General features: G+C 44.7%; 1 protein-coding gene across 1 annotated transcript in view; it reads left to right on the top strand.

The window, feature by feature from the left end:
* The window catches only part of tyn (trynity), a 52028-nt gene that overhangs the window by 28601 nt on the left and 11210 nt on the right, over nucleotides 1-12217 (top strand). Inside the window, exons 7-9 of the mRNA XM_075694678.1 lie at nucleotides 5382-5557; nucleotides 8032-8165; nucleotides 8266-8405. Coding sequence (XP_075550793.1) covers nucleotides 5382-5557; nucleotides 8032-8165; nucleotides 8266-8405 — 450 coding nt within the window. The remainder of the gene's footprint in view (nucleotides 1-5381; nucleotides 5558-8031; nucleotides 8166-8265; nucleotides 8406-12217) is intronic.

Raw genomic sequence — 12217 nt, 5'->3', positions numbered from 1 at the left:
ATCGGCAACATCAACACCGGACTTTTTCTGCTTTTCTTAATCCTTCCCACCCCTTTTCCCTACCCCCAGTGCTGGGTAGCCAACCGGGCTCAGTCCCTGGTTAACCTTCCTGCCTTTCATTTATCCTTCTATCTCTCTATAGGAGATCTAGGAGATCTCTCTATAGGAGGAGATCTTGGAGTATGCGTGCTGTGTTTGTGACCCTCGCCAGAAAACCTTGATTGATCAAATCCAGAGAATACAAAACAGAGCGGCAAGGTTCGTTCTTGGGCGATACAAGCGAGAAGAGAGCTGCACGGCAATGAAAAGTGAGCGCGGATGGTAAGTGCTCTCGTCTCGCCGAAGAAAACTGCGTCTAAAATTGTTATTTAGCATATATAATAACAAAACCAAAATTAATAGAGACGCTTATTTTAAACCACCGCACTATGTATCTAAGAGAACAGATCATGACTTTGAAATTCGAGAATACCGAACTAGAACGAACCTTTATGCTAATTCATTTTTTGCCCAAACTGTAACAGAGTGGAATTGATTACCTTGTGACCAAGTATGCTGTGCGAACGAAGATGTGTTTTTTTTTTCGAAGTTGTAACCTCCCTGCTTGCACGCCCCCGGGCAAAGCGGGGTATCTCTGAATAAAGAACAAAGAATAAGGAGGCATGAATGGGTGCACATAGCACATAACCAGTAGGTAAGGCTGTCTTCTCGGCAAGGCAGTAGCAGCCAGCACCCGTAGAGTCGGGAGAAGAGGCAAGGAAAGCTTGCATTTAAACAAACAAACAAACAAACAAACAAACAAACAAACAAACAAACAAACAAACAAACAAACAAACAAACAAACAAACAAACAAACAAACAAACAAACAAATAAATAAATAAATAAATAAATAAATAAATAAATAAATAAATAAATAAATAAACTCTGCGTGCTAAGTTAAAGCTCTCTTTCTTTCTCTCTCTGGAGCCCTCTCCCGTCTCTTAAGCAGTGTATCTTAAAACGCACACCATACGCTTGCTGACGCTATTTGCCAGGTTGGCTTCGCAGCGCTATAACTAAGTTTGCGGCGAAGTCAACTGTGTAGAATTAGAATGTCCGGATGTCTGGAATGTGAAGTTTGTGAGTGCAAAGAGACGATTGCGGACCTGCTGTGCTGTTGCCCTCGTTTCTGTGCGCAAAGTCATTAGACAACGCTTGACGAACTTGACAACCGGCCCTTTACGGAAGAGAAAATTCTCGGATCCTGGTCCCTCGGATCCTCGGATCGGATCCTAAAAGCGCCTAGTGTGTTTAAAACAAAAAGACAAACAAAAACAAACGAACAAAAAACATCGGTACTGATTGAAAAACTATAGTTGCTCTCAGATGCATTAACTATGCTTGTGCGGGACATTTTCTTCATATACACATCTTCTTTTCTCCTCCAGTTTTCTACTCTTTCCCCGTTTCAAAGTGCAGAGCAGCCAACCGGACAGTTAATCTGGTTAACCTATCTGTCATTCATCATTTGTTTTTTTTTCTCTCTCTCTCTGTAGTGTAAGGTGACCCAGTGTTCCGACAAGCTAAGGTGATGCGTTTCCCGCTTTTCAGAAAGCGAGTTCGAGATGCTACGCCCACCAGCTTGAAGGGGAGAAGAAAAAAAAAATGGAAAGGAAAACGAGGGAGGCACAGCACAATGCAGCTCATTACACACGAACCGAGTAGGAGCATTTCAGATGACAATCGAGACCCGTGGCTGAAAAGAATTCCACAACAGCTTTGTGGGTCTCGTGTCGACCTCATGCTTGACCTATTTGGAAATAATAGCCTAGCGAGCAAAGTTCGCGAGAGACAAAGATGCTGGAACTTGCACGGCAGCAAAGAGCGACGTCTGCTCAAAACTGGTTATTACAATATTAAGCGCCGTTTTGCAGATATTTCTTCAAGACAGGAACAAAGGGCTCGGAGTCCATCATTGTCAGTGCAGGCAATATGCCACATTAATGAGCGCCTCCGATGCCTAACTTGGGCGAAAGGGTATTTACAACTACCAGATTACATGCGTCAAAAATTATACCTGCTGGTCGGTAGATGAAAAATGAAGGGAAGAAAAGCCGCATCCTGTTTTGCCAGAAGATCCTGTCATCAGTTTCAAAAGGTGGATCTGTAACTGGCACACTGGCGCTACATCGAAAATAAATATGACGCTTCTGTACGCCATTCCCCCTCCCCCCTCCCCCTCCCCCCAACACGCACATATCGTTATAACCTCCGAGTGGGGATAGATGGAGAATGTTCTCTTCAGGCAGCTGGTGGTGGCATACGATATACGACGTGATTGTGTGGTCTCTGGCAACAGCGATTGCCGCAGCTGTTGCGACGCACCAACCAATCACTTCACGAGTAACGCCTCGAACTAACTACGCGTTGCGTATTAAATTATGAAGTGGTAGAGAGAGAGGCCAATTGAGAGTGATAAGCAAAGACAGGGACAGACTTGTACGTAACGAATTCATGTATTTAATTATTTCTAATCAATTACGATTTTTTCGTAATTTTGTAATTTAGCGATTACTTTGTTTACTCGGTAACACTCATTGTAATTCAATTACTTTTGTCAGTAACCAATTACATGTAACCAGGGGCCCTAGAACGTAAAACTATTTCAATGTGCTTTTATTCCAATTTCCTGTCGTCAAGTTTACGTAACCGCCGACGCAAGCATGGGGCCGTTACCCGTGCGTTGTCGGAACAGCCCAATCTAATGCTCTCCTCGTTTAAAGGAGGTCGCCTTTGTTCGCTTTCAAAACGAATGACATTGCCTACATTGAGCGGTTTTTCTTATCTAATTGGCTGACAAAAGGAAAGGAGCGCTCTCAACTAGAGAGGGCTTCGCTGGGGCCGAGCCAGCGGAGTGAAAACAGATAACCGGATAAAAAGGGTAGTGTCTGCTTCCCTTGGTCCGCTTCCCCCTGCCCTTTTCGACCAGCTTGCGGTGGCTGGTCGAAAATCGCGGCGGCATGCAACGGAAGGTTGAGAATGCTGCTAAAATGGATCCTCAGCAAAGAAGAGTTGGCGAGCGAGGTCGTAAACGTGCCGAAAGTGCTCGAAAATGTTACACGGCCGCGCAAAAAGGTTTACTATACCCAAATAAACCCATGCTCTCCGGAAAATGCCAGTAGCCGGTGCTTAAGTGATCGGCAGGGAGCCATCTTCTATTCCTTTCGGAATGGAGCAGTCTCCGTCTATTCAGAAAGAAACGCAGTTTTGTTCGGCATATTAATGCATTTATGACGCGCAAACGCCACTTTCACCCGATGAGTTTTCGCGGTTTTGTGATTTCGCGTGATAGACAGGCGAAGTGGGCGCAGCCCGAGAACTTTTGACCAATAGCAGAGTGCTGATGGCGGAAAGGCGTCGAATAAGAAATAATTAATTTTCTTTAGTTTGGTCTAATCAGGCATAATCAGTTTGCACACGTCATATCAGATGGGGAGCTGTCGCGGTTTTCGTGACGTCACATGACATACAGGCGAAGTTGGGATGGCTCAGAGAAGCTTTCGACCAGTCGCGTCGAGCTGATTGCAGAATTGGAATAAAAAAGTTTGGGATAGCTTTACGTTATAGCGCCCCAGTTACATTTTGATGGAACAAGCTATAACAGGTGACGCAGCTTCGAGCACCGAAATTTGGTGGGAGCTGCACTGTCTAAAGGAATGAAAACATGTACATCGGTTACCTCCGTCCCACTATCAGCATTCCGAAACTGCGCCTTGATCCCCTGATCATGGTAGGCTTGCATATTTGAACACTTGTCTTGGAAGGCTTATCTCTGACATTTTCTCTTACAACAACTTTTTTTTCTCCCCCTCTCTCTTTCTCTCCTGAAAGTGATTTTAAACGGCCTTTATAAGCGCTAAGAGCTGCTGATTATTTCCTTTTCGCTTAGTGCTAATAGTTATAAGTCATAGTGAAGTAATGATAGTGAATAGTGAATATCATAGGGAATAGTATAGAATATAGAATAGTATAGAATATAGAATATAGTGAATGGAATATCATAGTGAAAATCATAGTGAAGAGTAGTGAAGTCATAGTGACTATGACTTTGCTGGTATAGACAAGTTGTTGGCCTTTAAACGCTACGGTTCTATTGTTTGATATACGTATACGTGACTTATACGCACCTGTTCTTGGGATTATAACGCAACATCAGTATTATTAGGGCTGAATACTAGGCAGCTTTATATTGAATTACACCACAGATTTGGTCACGTTTTCGCGAAACGTGAATGTTCACTTGCGACCTTTACAATTAGTCGTTTAAGTCTAAATGGTTTTGAGGGAAGGGCGCCGGGAGGAGGTCAACCGAGTGTTCGTCAATAAATTGAATCGGTACTTCTGCTGCTCACTAGTGAAGACCACTTCGCACTTTGATGTCAAGAAATCACCTATGGACGATGTTTCATTTTATCAGGGGCCTTGTCGTGAGCGCCTTCCCATAATCCCAGCAACAATGAAGTGCCGCGTTTCATAGAGATGTCAGACCCGAGAATCGCAGCATTGAGCAACCACGCACAATCCTGTGATCAAGCTGTTCCTGCGTTACAACATAGCTCTTCTCTGAAACGTGCACATCAAGCATGTTTTCAGTGTGACTGACAGATATCTCCACAAGAAAACGAAGAAAATTTTGAAAAGCAGTCTTAGTTAAGGTCAACAAGACTGCAGAGGACGCATTGAAGCAGGCAGGCCAGCTCGTTCTAGTTACTGTATTTGTGTAACGTTAATCAGAGTAAGGAGGAAATTAACGTTAAAGTAATCGATTACTCTTCAGTAATCGCTTAGTTACTATCGTGGGGCAGTAACTGGTAACCGAAATGAATATAATATTTCCAAAAAAGTAAATGTAATTGTAATCGGTTACTTTCTTCTGTAACGTGTACAAATCTGGAGAAAGAGGCAATCTAGACGCATGTCCAGTTTGCTTGATGTATTACACTGAGGTAAGGGGGTGATGGGATAGGATGTAGATAGGTAGCACTGTGCGTACCCGATAGTTTGCAGCGTGACTATCACCACTCACTCAGGTTGTTGAGATTGTATACTGCAGCAGCGGTGTACATTGGCCTCCTGCGCTACTCGAGATAGCTAACATTAGCGCATCCTGTTAACGACGAAAATACCAAAACGAAGGAAAAAAAAGCAGAAAGGATATGGGTGGGGGGAGGCAGACAAGGCAACGCGTAACCACCGCCCTAGTTGGAGGCTTAAAGGAGGCATTAAGTAACCGTTGTCGGAATGAAGCGCGCAACAGCACAGTTTGCATCTTTGTGCTATCTTTCAGCCCTGTGTACTGAAACGTACGGCGTCCTTACCCGCCGATGTCTCCCGCTCGCAGTGTCCATTCAGTGCACGGACGCCAAGATAGTGGTGTACGTGAAGACGAGCCGGCCCTTCCACGGTCGCATCTACGCCATGGGACGCAGCGAGACGTGCAACACGAGCGTCCGGAACAGCCAAGCTTTTCGGCTCGACCTCTCTCTCACGGGGCAAGACTGCAACACACAGTCAATGGTGCGTTTGCTCTCGCCAATGGGAAGCGTGTACGGGGCTACATCTGCACATGCCAGCAAGCACTTATAAACCGTATCCCATGTGTAACGTGGGCGCAGGTCAGTGTGGCATGTACAGAAGCAAATGATTCTTAGATGCATCGCCTTGGAGGGCGTCGTCTTTTGGCCCAGTCGAGCTGGAATCCCGCGTTGAGGTGGCATGGCATGCACAAGCAAAATGAATATGTAGAGCACCAATAACACTTTAAAAGTTCACGGCCGACCGCTACTGACCGATGAAGAGGTTCACGTTCATGATATATAGCAGCGCACGGCAAAACGAAGTTACAGAAAGAGGAAAATATCGGATAAGCGCTGTCCCGGCTTCTCCCCTTTCTGCCTCTTTGTTTTCCCGTGCCCTGCTGTCACGGACAAGTTCCAATTTGCCCAATTCGCCATTCATTTGCGGTTTACGTTCTCTGGAGGAGACCAGAGGCGGCTTGAACGAGCATTTAATGACGAAAATAATAACGAATTTAAGAACGCGTTCTTAAGTGTTGCCTATACAGCTCTTAGTCCGCACTAGAACGCGTTCTTACATTTGTTATTTTTTTTTCGCTATTAAATGTTCGTGCAAGCCGCCCCTGGTTGTTTAATGCCTGTTATAGAGCATTATGAAACATGTTACTGGCTCAAACCCTAACAGCGAGTACACACAGAAAGCACTGAGGCCGGTGGTGTCCGTTATATGTGGTATTATGTTATTTCTATTATAATTTATGTGTTATAGAGAGAAACGTTGTTATTCTATATCTCTTTTGTACATGTTTTCGGGCATGCGACTATTAAATGGCAGCTGAGGTTACTTTATTTTGAAAGTCACACGGTAGAATAAAAATGACGTAATGATGCAGTATGTGAACAGACAAGCAGAAAAAAGGAAAACAGATGAAGTTTGTCTTCGTATGCGTTTTTGAATGCGAAAACGTGCGGACACAGGAGGGTAATGTACACACACAGTCATATACTTACATGGGCAATTCAGCGCCAAAAAGTTTACAGTGCGATTGAATCTTTGTACACGAATAATGACACTCCGTATTTATGCGGGAAGCAAACTTTCGAGAAACGTGACACAAAGAGACATTAGTTTAAACAATAGTTTCGAAACTGTGCGTGAGTTTATCAAGTGCATCTTCTGTCCCAACTCGTCATTACGAGCGTGGCTCTTCAATCTCCAACGCATTGGTTCTGTGTACGGTGTGCGCAGCCTGGCAAGTGTATGAAAACGAAAAGCGCGCTGCTGTCACTCAGCTGCAATAGAGCTGTAGTCTCGTATGCAGCGTACTCTTAAGAAACCGCCTTCTGTCGCGAATCTTACCTCAAAGAGGTAACATGTAAATACATCAAAGAGCTCATAACAACAGTTGGCTCCTCCTTGCCTCTTAGTTGTTGCGTACTTTGGCAAGTTCGCTTGAATTATAGCAGACTCTGGGCAGCACATAACTTGTCAAAAGCGACACATTATCGTTGACTAATGAAAGGCGAGCAGCAGAATTCAAATGCGAGCAGACGCACTCACATACGCCCAAATGTGGGAACATTATTTGATTGTTAAGGTGGGCTAGTTACTCGACTATTATTGTTATGGAAGCAACGGACTTCTAGCCACAAAATCGAACACAGAAATCGAAAAAGAAAATTGTTCGTCCTGTGTCCTACCTCTATTCACAAAGACTAATATTCCCCTAGCTGAAGCAAAATCTTCGTATTCTCTTGGTCCGATTTAAGTTTTCCTATTCGGGTTGCGTTTGCCCATGGTAGTACAAAAAACAAGAAAAAGTCATATTAGCACTGTGTCGCACGAGAACCGCTGAGCTGTAAACAAGGCAGTTGAAGTTTACCATTGCATAAAAGCAAGACCGCAAAGTGGGATGAAAAGACAAACACACCTGCGGTGTGTATAAAATAGCTGGTTCGTTCTTCTAACTGAAATAAGTAGGATAGACATACCCCAGGCGCAGGTATCGAATATTTCGCGCGAAAATAATAGACGGGACATTAATAATAAGAATTATAAAAGATACAGCTACGAAAAAAAATCCTGCCATCATGCTGTTTTAAGAAAATGAATCATATTACTGTTGTATCCTTTTTTTTTTCTCAAAAAGTCGCTGTGTAGTGTTTCAGGTATTAAGTGTCTCGGCTACTGCATCCCTTTGTTCTCTACATGCTACAGGTGAATAATACAATAATAATTAAAAAGAACAGTGTAAGTCCAGGGATGCGTCAACGGAGACCTCAGTAAATCACTCGTAGCAGTCAGTTCTATAGCTACCACACATATACGACACCCATTACAGTCGTTTGCATTTTTCTCTAGAAGTCTTGCGGAGACCACATTACTGTTGCCGCATTCACCACCCATCGCTAACCACCGGTCGACGTCATCACGAAGATTCACTTTTTTTGCGTGTTTTTGCTCTACTCTTCTAGGGGGGCGTATACACGAACACGGTCGTACTGCAGCACCACAACGTGGTCCTCACCAAAGCAGACAAAGTGTACAACGTGCGTTGCACCTACGAGACCTCGTCCAAGAACATCTCGTTCGGTATGATGCCCGTGAGGTAAGCGACCGAACGCACGTTCGTACTCACTTCTGTCCATATCCTCGCGCTTACCTCAGCGGACCTCTGGCGGTAACTGGAGCAGTGATCTCGATTTCAGAGACCCCGACACCACCCAGATAACGGCCTCGCCGGAGGCACCACTCCCCAAGATCGTCATCTTCGGCGTCGACGGAAGGGAGGCGTCCACGGTCAGGATCGGTGATCGGCTGACCTTCAGGATCGAAATACCTGAGAGCAGTGAGTGTACGCAGCTGCAGTTTTCTAGCGCTATACTCTAGAAATAACTAGGAAAAAAATCAGTTGCCTGGGTAGGCCTTGCATTATGTTAGTGCAACATCAATATGCAAACGCTGTCGACTGTAAGGCAGAACCACCAGACTGACATCCCGCCTTGGCTGGAAACGTTCATTACGGTGATTGTCGCAATCTGGAACCCATTGACACACACACACACAAATTTGCGTGAGATTAAAGATCGCCCTTGCGAATGCGTCGTTATCACGGGCCCTTTAACGTAAAACTATTCCAGCATGTTTTTATTCCAATCTCCTGACGTCAAATTTGCGTAACCGCCAACACAAGCATAGGGAGGTGATCCGTCAGGGTTGTCTCAAGAGACCAATCAAACGGTTTCCTCGTTTATAGGTCACTTTTGTTTGCTTTAAAAACAAATGACATTGCCTACGGTGAGCTGCTTATCTTGTCTAATTGGCTGACGAGAGGCGAGGATCACGCTCAAGTGGAGAGGAATTCTATGGGGCTGAGCCAGCGCACTGAAAATAGATAACCGGATGAAAAGGGTGGTGCCGACGTCTGCGATTGGTCCGCTTTCCGTTACTTGGCTCGAGGTGGCTGGTTGAAAATCGCGGCGGCGTGCAACGGAAGCTTAAAAATGCCACTAAAACGGATCTTCAGCAAGGAAGAGTTGGCAGAGCGAGGTCGTGAACGTGCTTGAAAACGTTACACGGCCACGCAAAAAGTTTATTGCACGCAGACCAACACATGCACTCCGGCAGGTGCGAGTGCCTGAGCGATCGGCGGCAACTATCTTTTATTCCTTTCGGAACGGGGCAGCCTGCGGCTATTCAGAAAGAAATTCAGTTTTGTTCGACATATTAATGGGTTTTTAACGCGTACACGTCATTTTGACGCAGTGAGTTTTCGCTGTTTTATGACGTCGCGTGACAGGTAGGTGAAGTGCGTGCAGCCAGAAAACTTTTGACCAATAGCCGAAGGTTAATGGCTAAATGGCGTCAAATCAGAAATAACTATTTTCTTTTGTTCGGTCCACTGATGCATAATCAGTGTGTACGCGTCATATCAGATGTGGATGTATCGCGGTTTTCGTGACGTCGAGTGACACACAGGCGAAGTGAGGGTGGTTGAAAAAAGTTTTTGACCAATCGTGGAGGGCTGATTGCAGAATTGGAATAGAAAAGTTTGGAATAGCTTTATGTTATAGTGCCCCAGGTCGATTGCTAGCATCAGTGGCAGGCACCCAGACCCCAGCCAATGACAAAATGCTCTTAGGTAAGGAAATCTTGTGAATGCGGATCTAAATCATTAACTCAACCTTGTGATACGCACTGTAAAGGTTACTTGGAGTAAGCGGACAGACTTCATTTGGGAAAGAGAAAAAGAACTGAACAGAGTTTTTTTAAATGCAATAAATTAGTCACGACAAGCTAGCACTTCCTGCAGCGGAAAAGACGCGAGAACATATAAAGGAACGATCGGATTGGAAAGAACGTCGGTAGGGATTATACCGGCCAAGCAGGCCGTTATCAAGGCAAGGAAGCACGAGCTTCTGATCAAGATTAAGATTTATGTGCATTTGCCTATGCACTGTGGCTCCTGCACGTGTGAGTCTTTTTAATAACTGCGCACTCGGTAAGGTAAAGATGCCTTGGAACACGAGTTAATGGAGCCATATTCCATCAGAAATAAATGATATATCATTATTATTATTATTATTATTATTATTATTATTATTATTATTATTATTATTATTATTATTATTATTATAAGTGAGATAGTAAATCATGTATACTCTTCAGGCGCAATTCTGCCGTCGTCGTCGCCGTCATGTTTCGCATAAAGCGTGGTTTCTATAACATCGTGGTTGCGCTCCGTATGCTGTCGGTGCGAGCGAAAGTGTGCGAAGGTAAGCTGAGGATGGTGGCTCGATCTCGCATGCGCAAGGGAGGAAGGCAGGGAGGAAGCGCGCCGTCTTCGTGCGCAAGGTACCGAGGACCGTTCTACTCCGGCTGCGGCTGCGTATGGCGCAGCTGAGCGCGGCCGCGCGGGCCCTATCTTGAAAGCAATCTGCAATGAGCACATAGTCTAAGTGCGCCGAGGGCTGAAACCTTTCTGTGGGCTGTATTCTTGCAGCTTAGTTCGCGTTGAAACGAGAGGCAGCACGAAGGTCAATTCGTTCGCTCCTGCTGCCACTCTTCCATACGCCAGGCTTTTGACAGCGAGTGTACGATGTCATCGAGTTTGCCTGTGTGCTTGACACCATGCTTGTTTATCTAGCTAGTAAGCGAATGTTTACGGGTTTATATGGCTAATAAAACTACTCTCCTTACTCCGCATACTCTCTAATTGCTATTGCAATCGATGCTTCGCATTTCGAGGCCTACTGCGACTTTTTTTTTTGTGTCAGCGATACGGCTGTTACTATCCGCAGCAATGAACATCCGTTCTTCGCGCTATGGTTGAAATAAGCACGCATTTGAACAATTCAAGGGCTATTATTACGGGTCTGTATTTGGTGCGCAAGCGTATTTGTGCACGCTAGAACCGTCTTAAAGAGTGTACCTGTCTTCTCCGAATAAAGCGAGTTGCCAGTGATGTTCTTTCCAGTCCACTCGTTTCCTTACATGTTTTAGCGTTTTTCCACCACGAGAAATATGAAATAACTAGCCCAGGAAGAAGTAGCGATACGCTAGAAATTCCTATAGGATATCAAGAAAATAACACATGCCAGAGCGGTGTTGTGTTGCTCCTTCTCTTTCAGTCGCCTCTTTTTTGTATCGCTGTTCTTCAAAATAGCTGCATAGCACTAGCAAGGATACATGCATAATACAACAAATCAAAACCAGGAAACAAAACAAGGAAGCATGTGATACATAGCAATATATTAACTAATGTGACGTCCATTTTACAAGCCGTGTATACGTTTTACTTCAATTGAATTGCAACGTGTGTAAGGTCGGAGTAATGTAACGGTTTATTCTGTTCCAGTTCTGTTCTTTTCACTCTTCGCTAATGGCGCGTGTGGCGTACTGCGACGTTATCACAAGAATCAGCCGCCCATGAGCGGTGGGTGACATAAAGGGAATAGTAGAGCAGTTTGCTGGGCCAGTTGGTGCATGGTGAACGTATAATGGTTTCCAGCAAGTACGGGCGCGAGCACAAGAAGTAGAAACAGACAGGACAACGCAGGACAACGCTGGAAAGTCCAGCGCTGTCCTGTCTGTTTCTACTTCTTGTGCTCGCGTCCGTACTTGCTGGAAACCATTATACGTTCATAAAGAGAATAAAAATGGCAATCTTTACAATCTGAAAAGCAGGCTACGAAGGCACGGATTTGACTGTGTTAATCAGTCAAAGGTACTCCTAGTTATTGCCATTCGCATTGTAGACATGGTGTGAAGCTGAAAACTCTCTTACACAACCAACATAGTCACTCCTGCATGCTTTTACGACAAGAAAAGAAATGTCAAGAAAAGAAAGAAAAGTGACACGAGGGCAATAAGTGGTAGTAGGCAGAATGTCCATGAAATATCGAGTCGAAGAAGTGGCAGGAAGAAGGTACGTGAAAGGCCCATATCGAGAAGTGTAGAAACGCTTGAACCATCAACAAACGCTTGTGACAGAAAATTTCGGAATATGCTCACTGCCTCTTCGGACAAACTACAGTACCGCGCATATGGCGTCCGCGGAGGTTACGTCTTAGGCATTTATCGTGCCAGGGCTGCGCAAGGCAAACCGTCTCACAAATGAAATTATGAGTTATGGCAGCTGTGCGCATTCATCTTTATTTT

This window comes from Dermacentor variabilis, chromosome 1 (genome assembly GCF_050947875.1).
Source record: "Dermacentor variabilis isolate Ectoservices chromosome 1, ASM5094787v1, whole genome shotgun sequence".
Classification (NCBI taxonomy): domain Eukaryota; kingdom Metazoa; phylum Arthropoda; class Arachnida; order Ixodida; family Ixodidae; genus Dermacentor; species Dermacentor variabilis.
The sequence above is the reverse complement of the archived record's forward strand: the minus strand, read 5'-3'. Positions and strand labels throughout refer to the sequence as shown.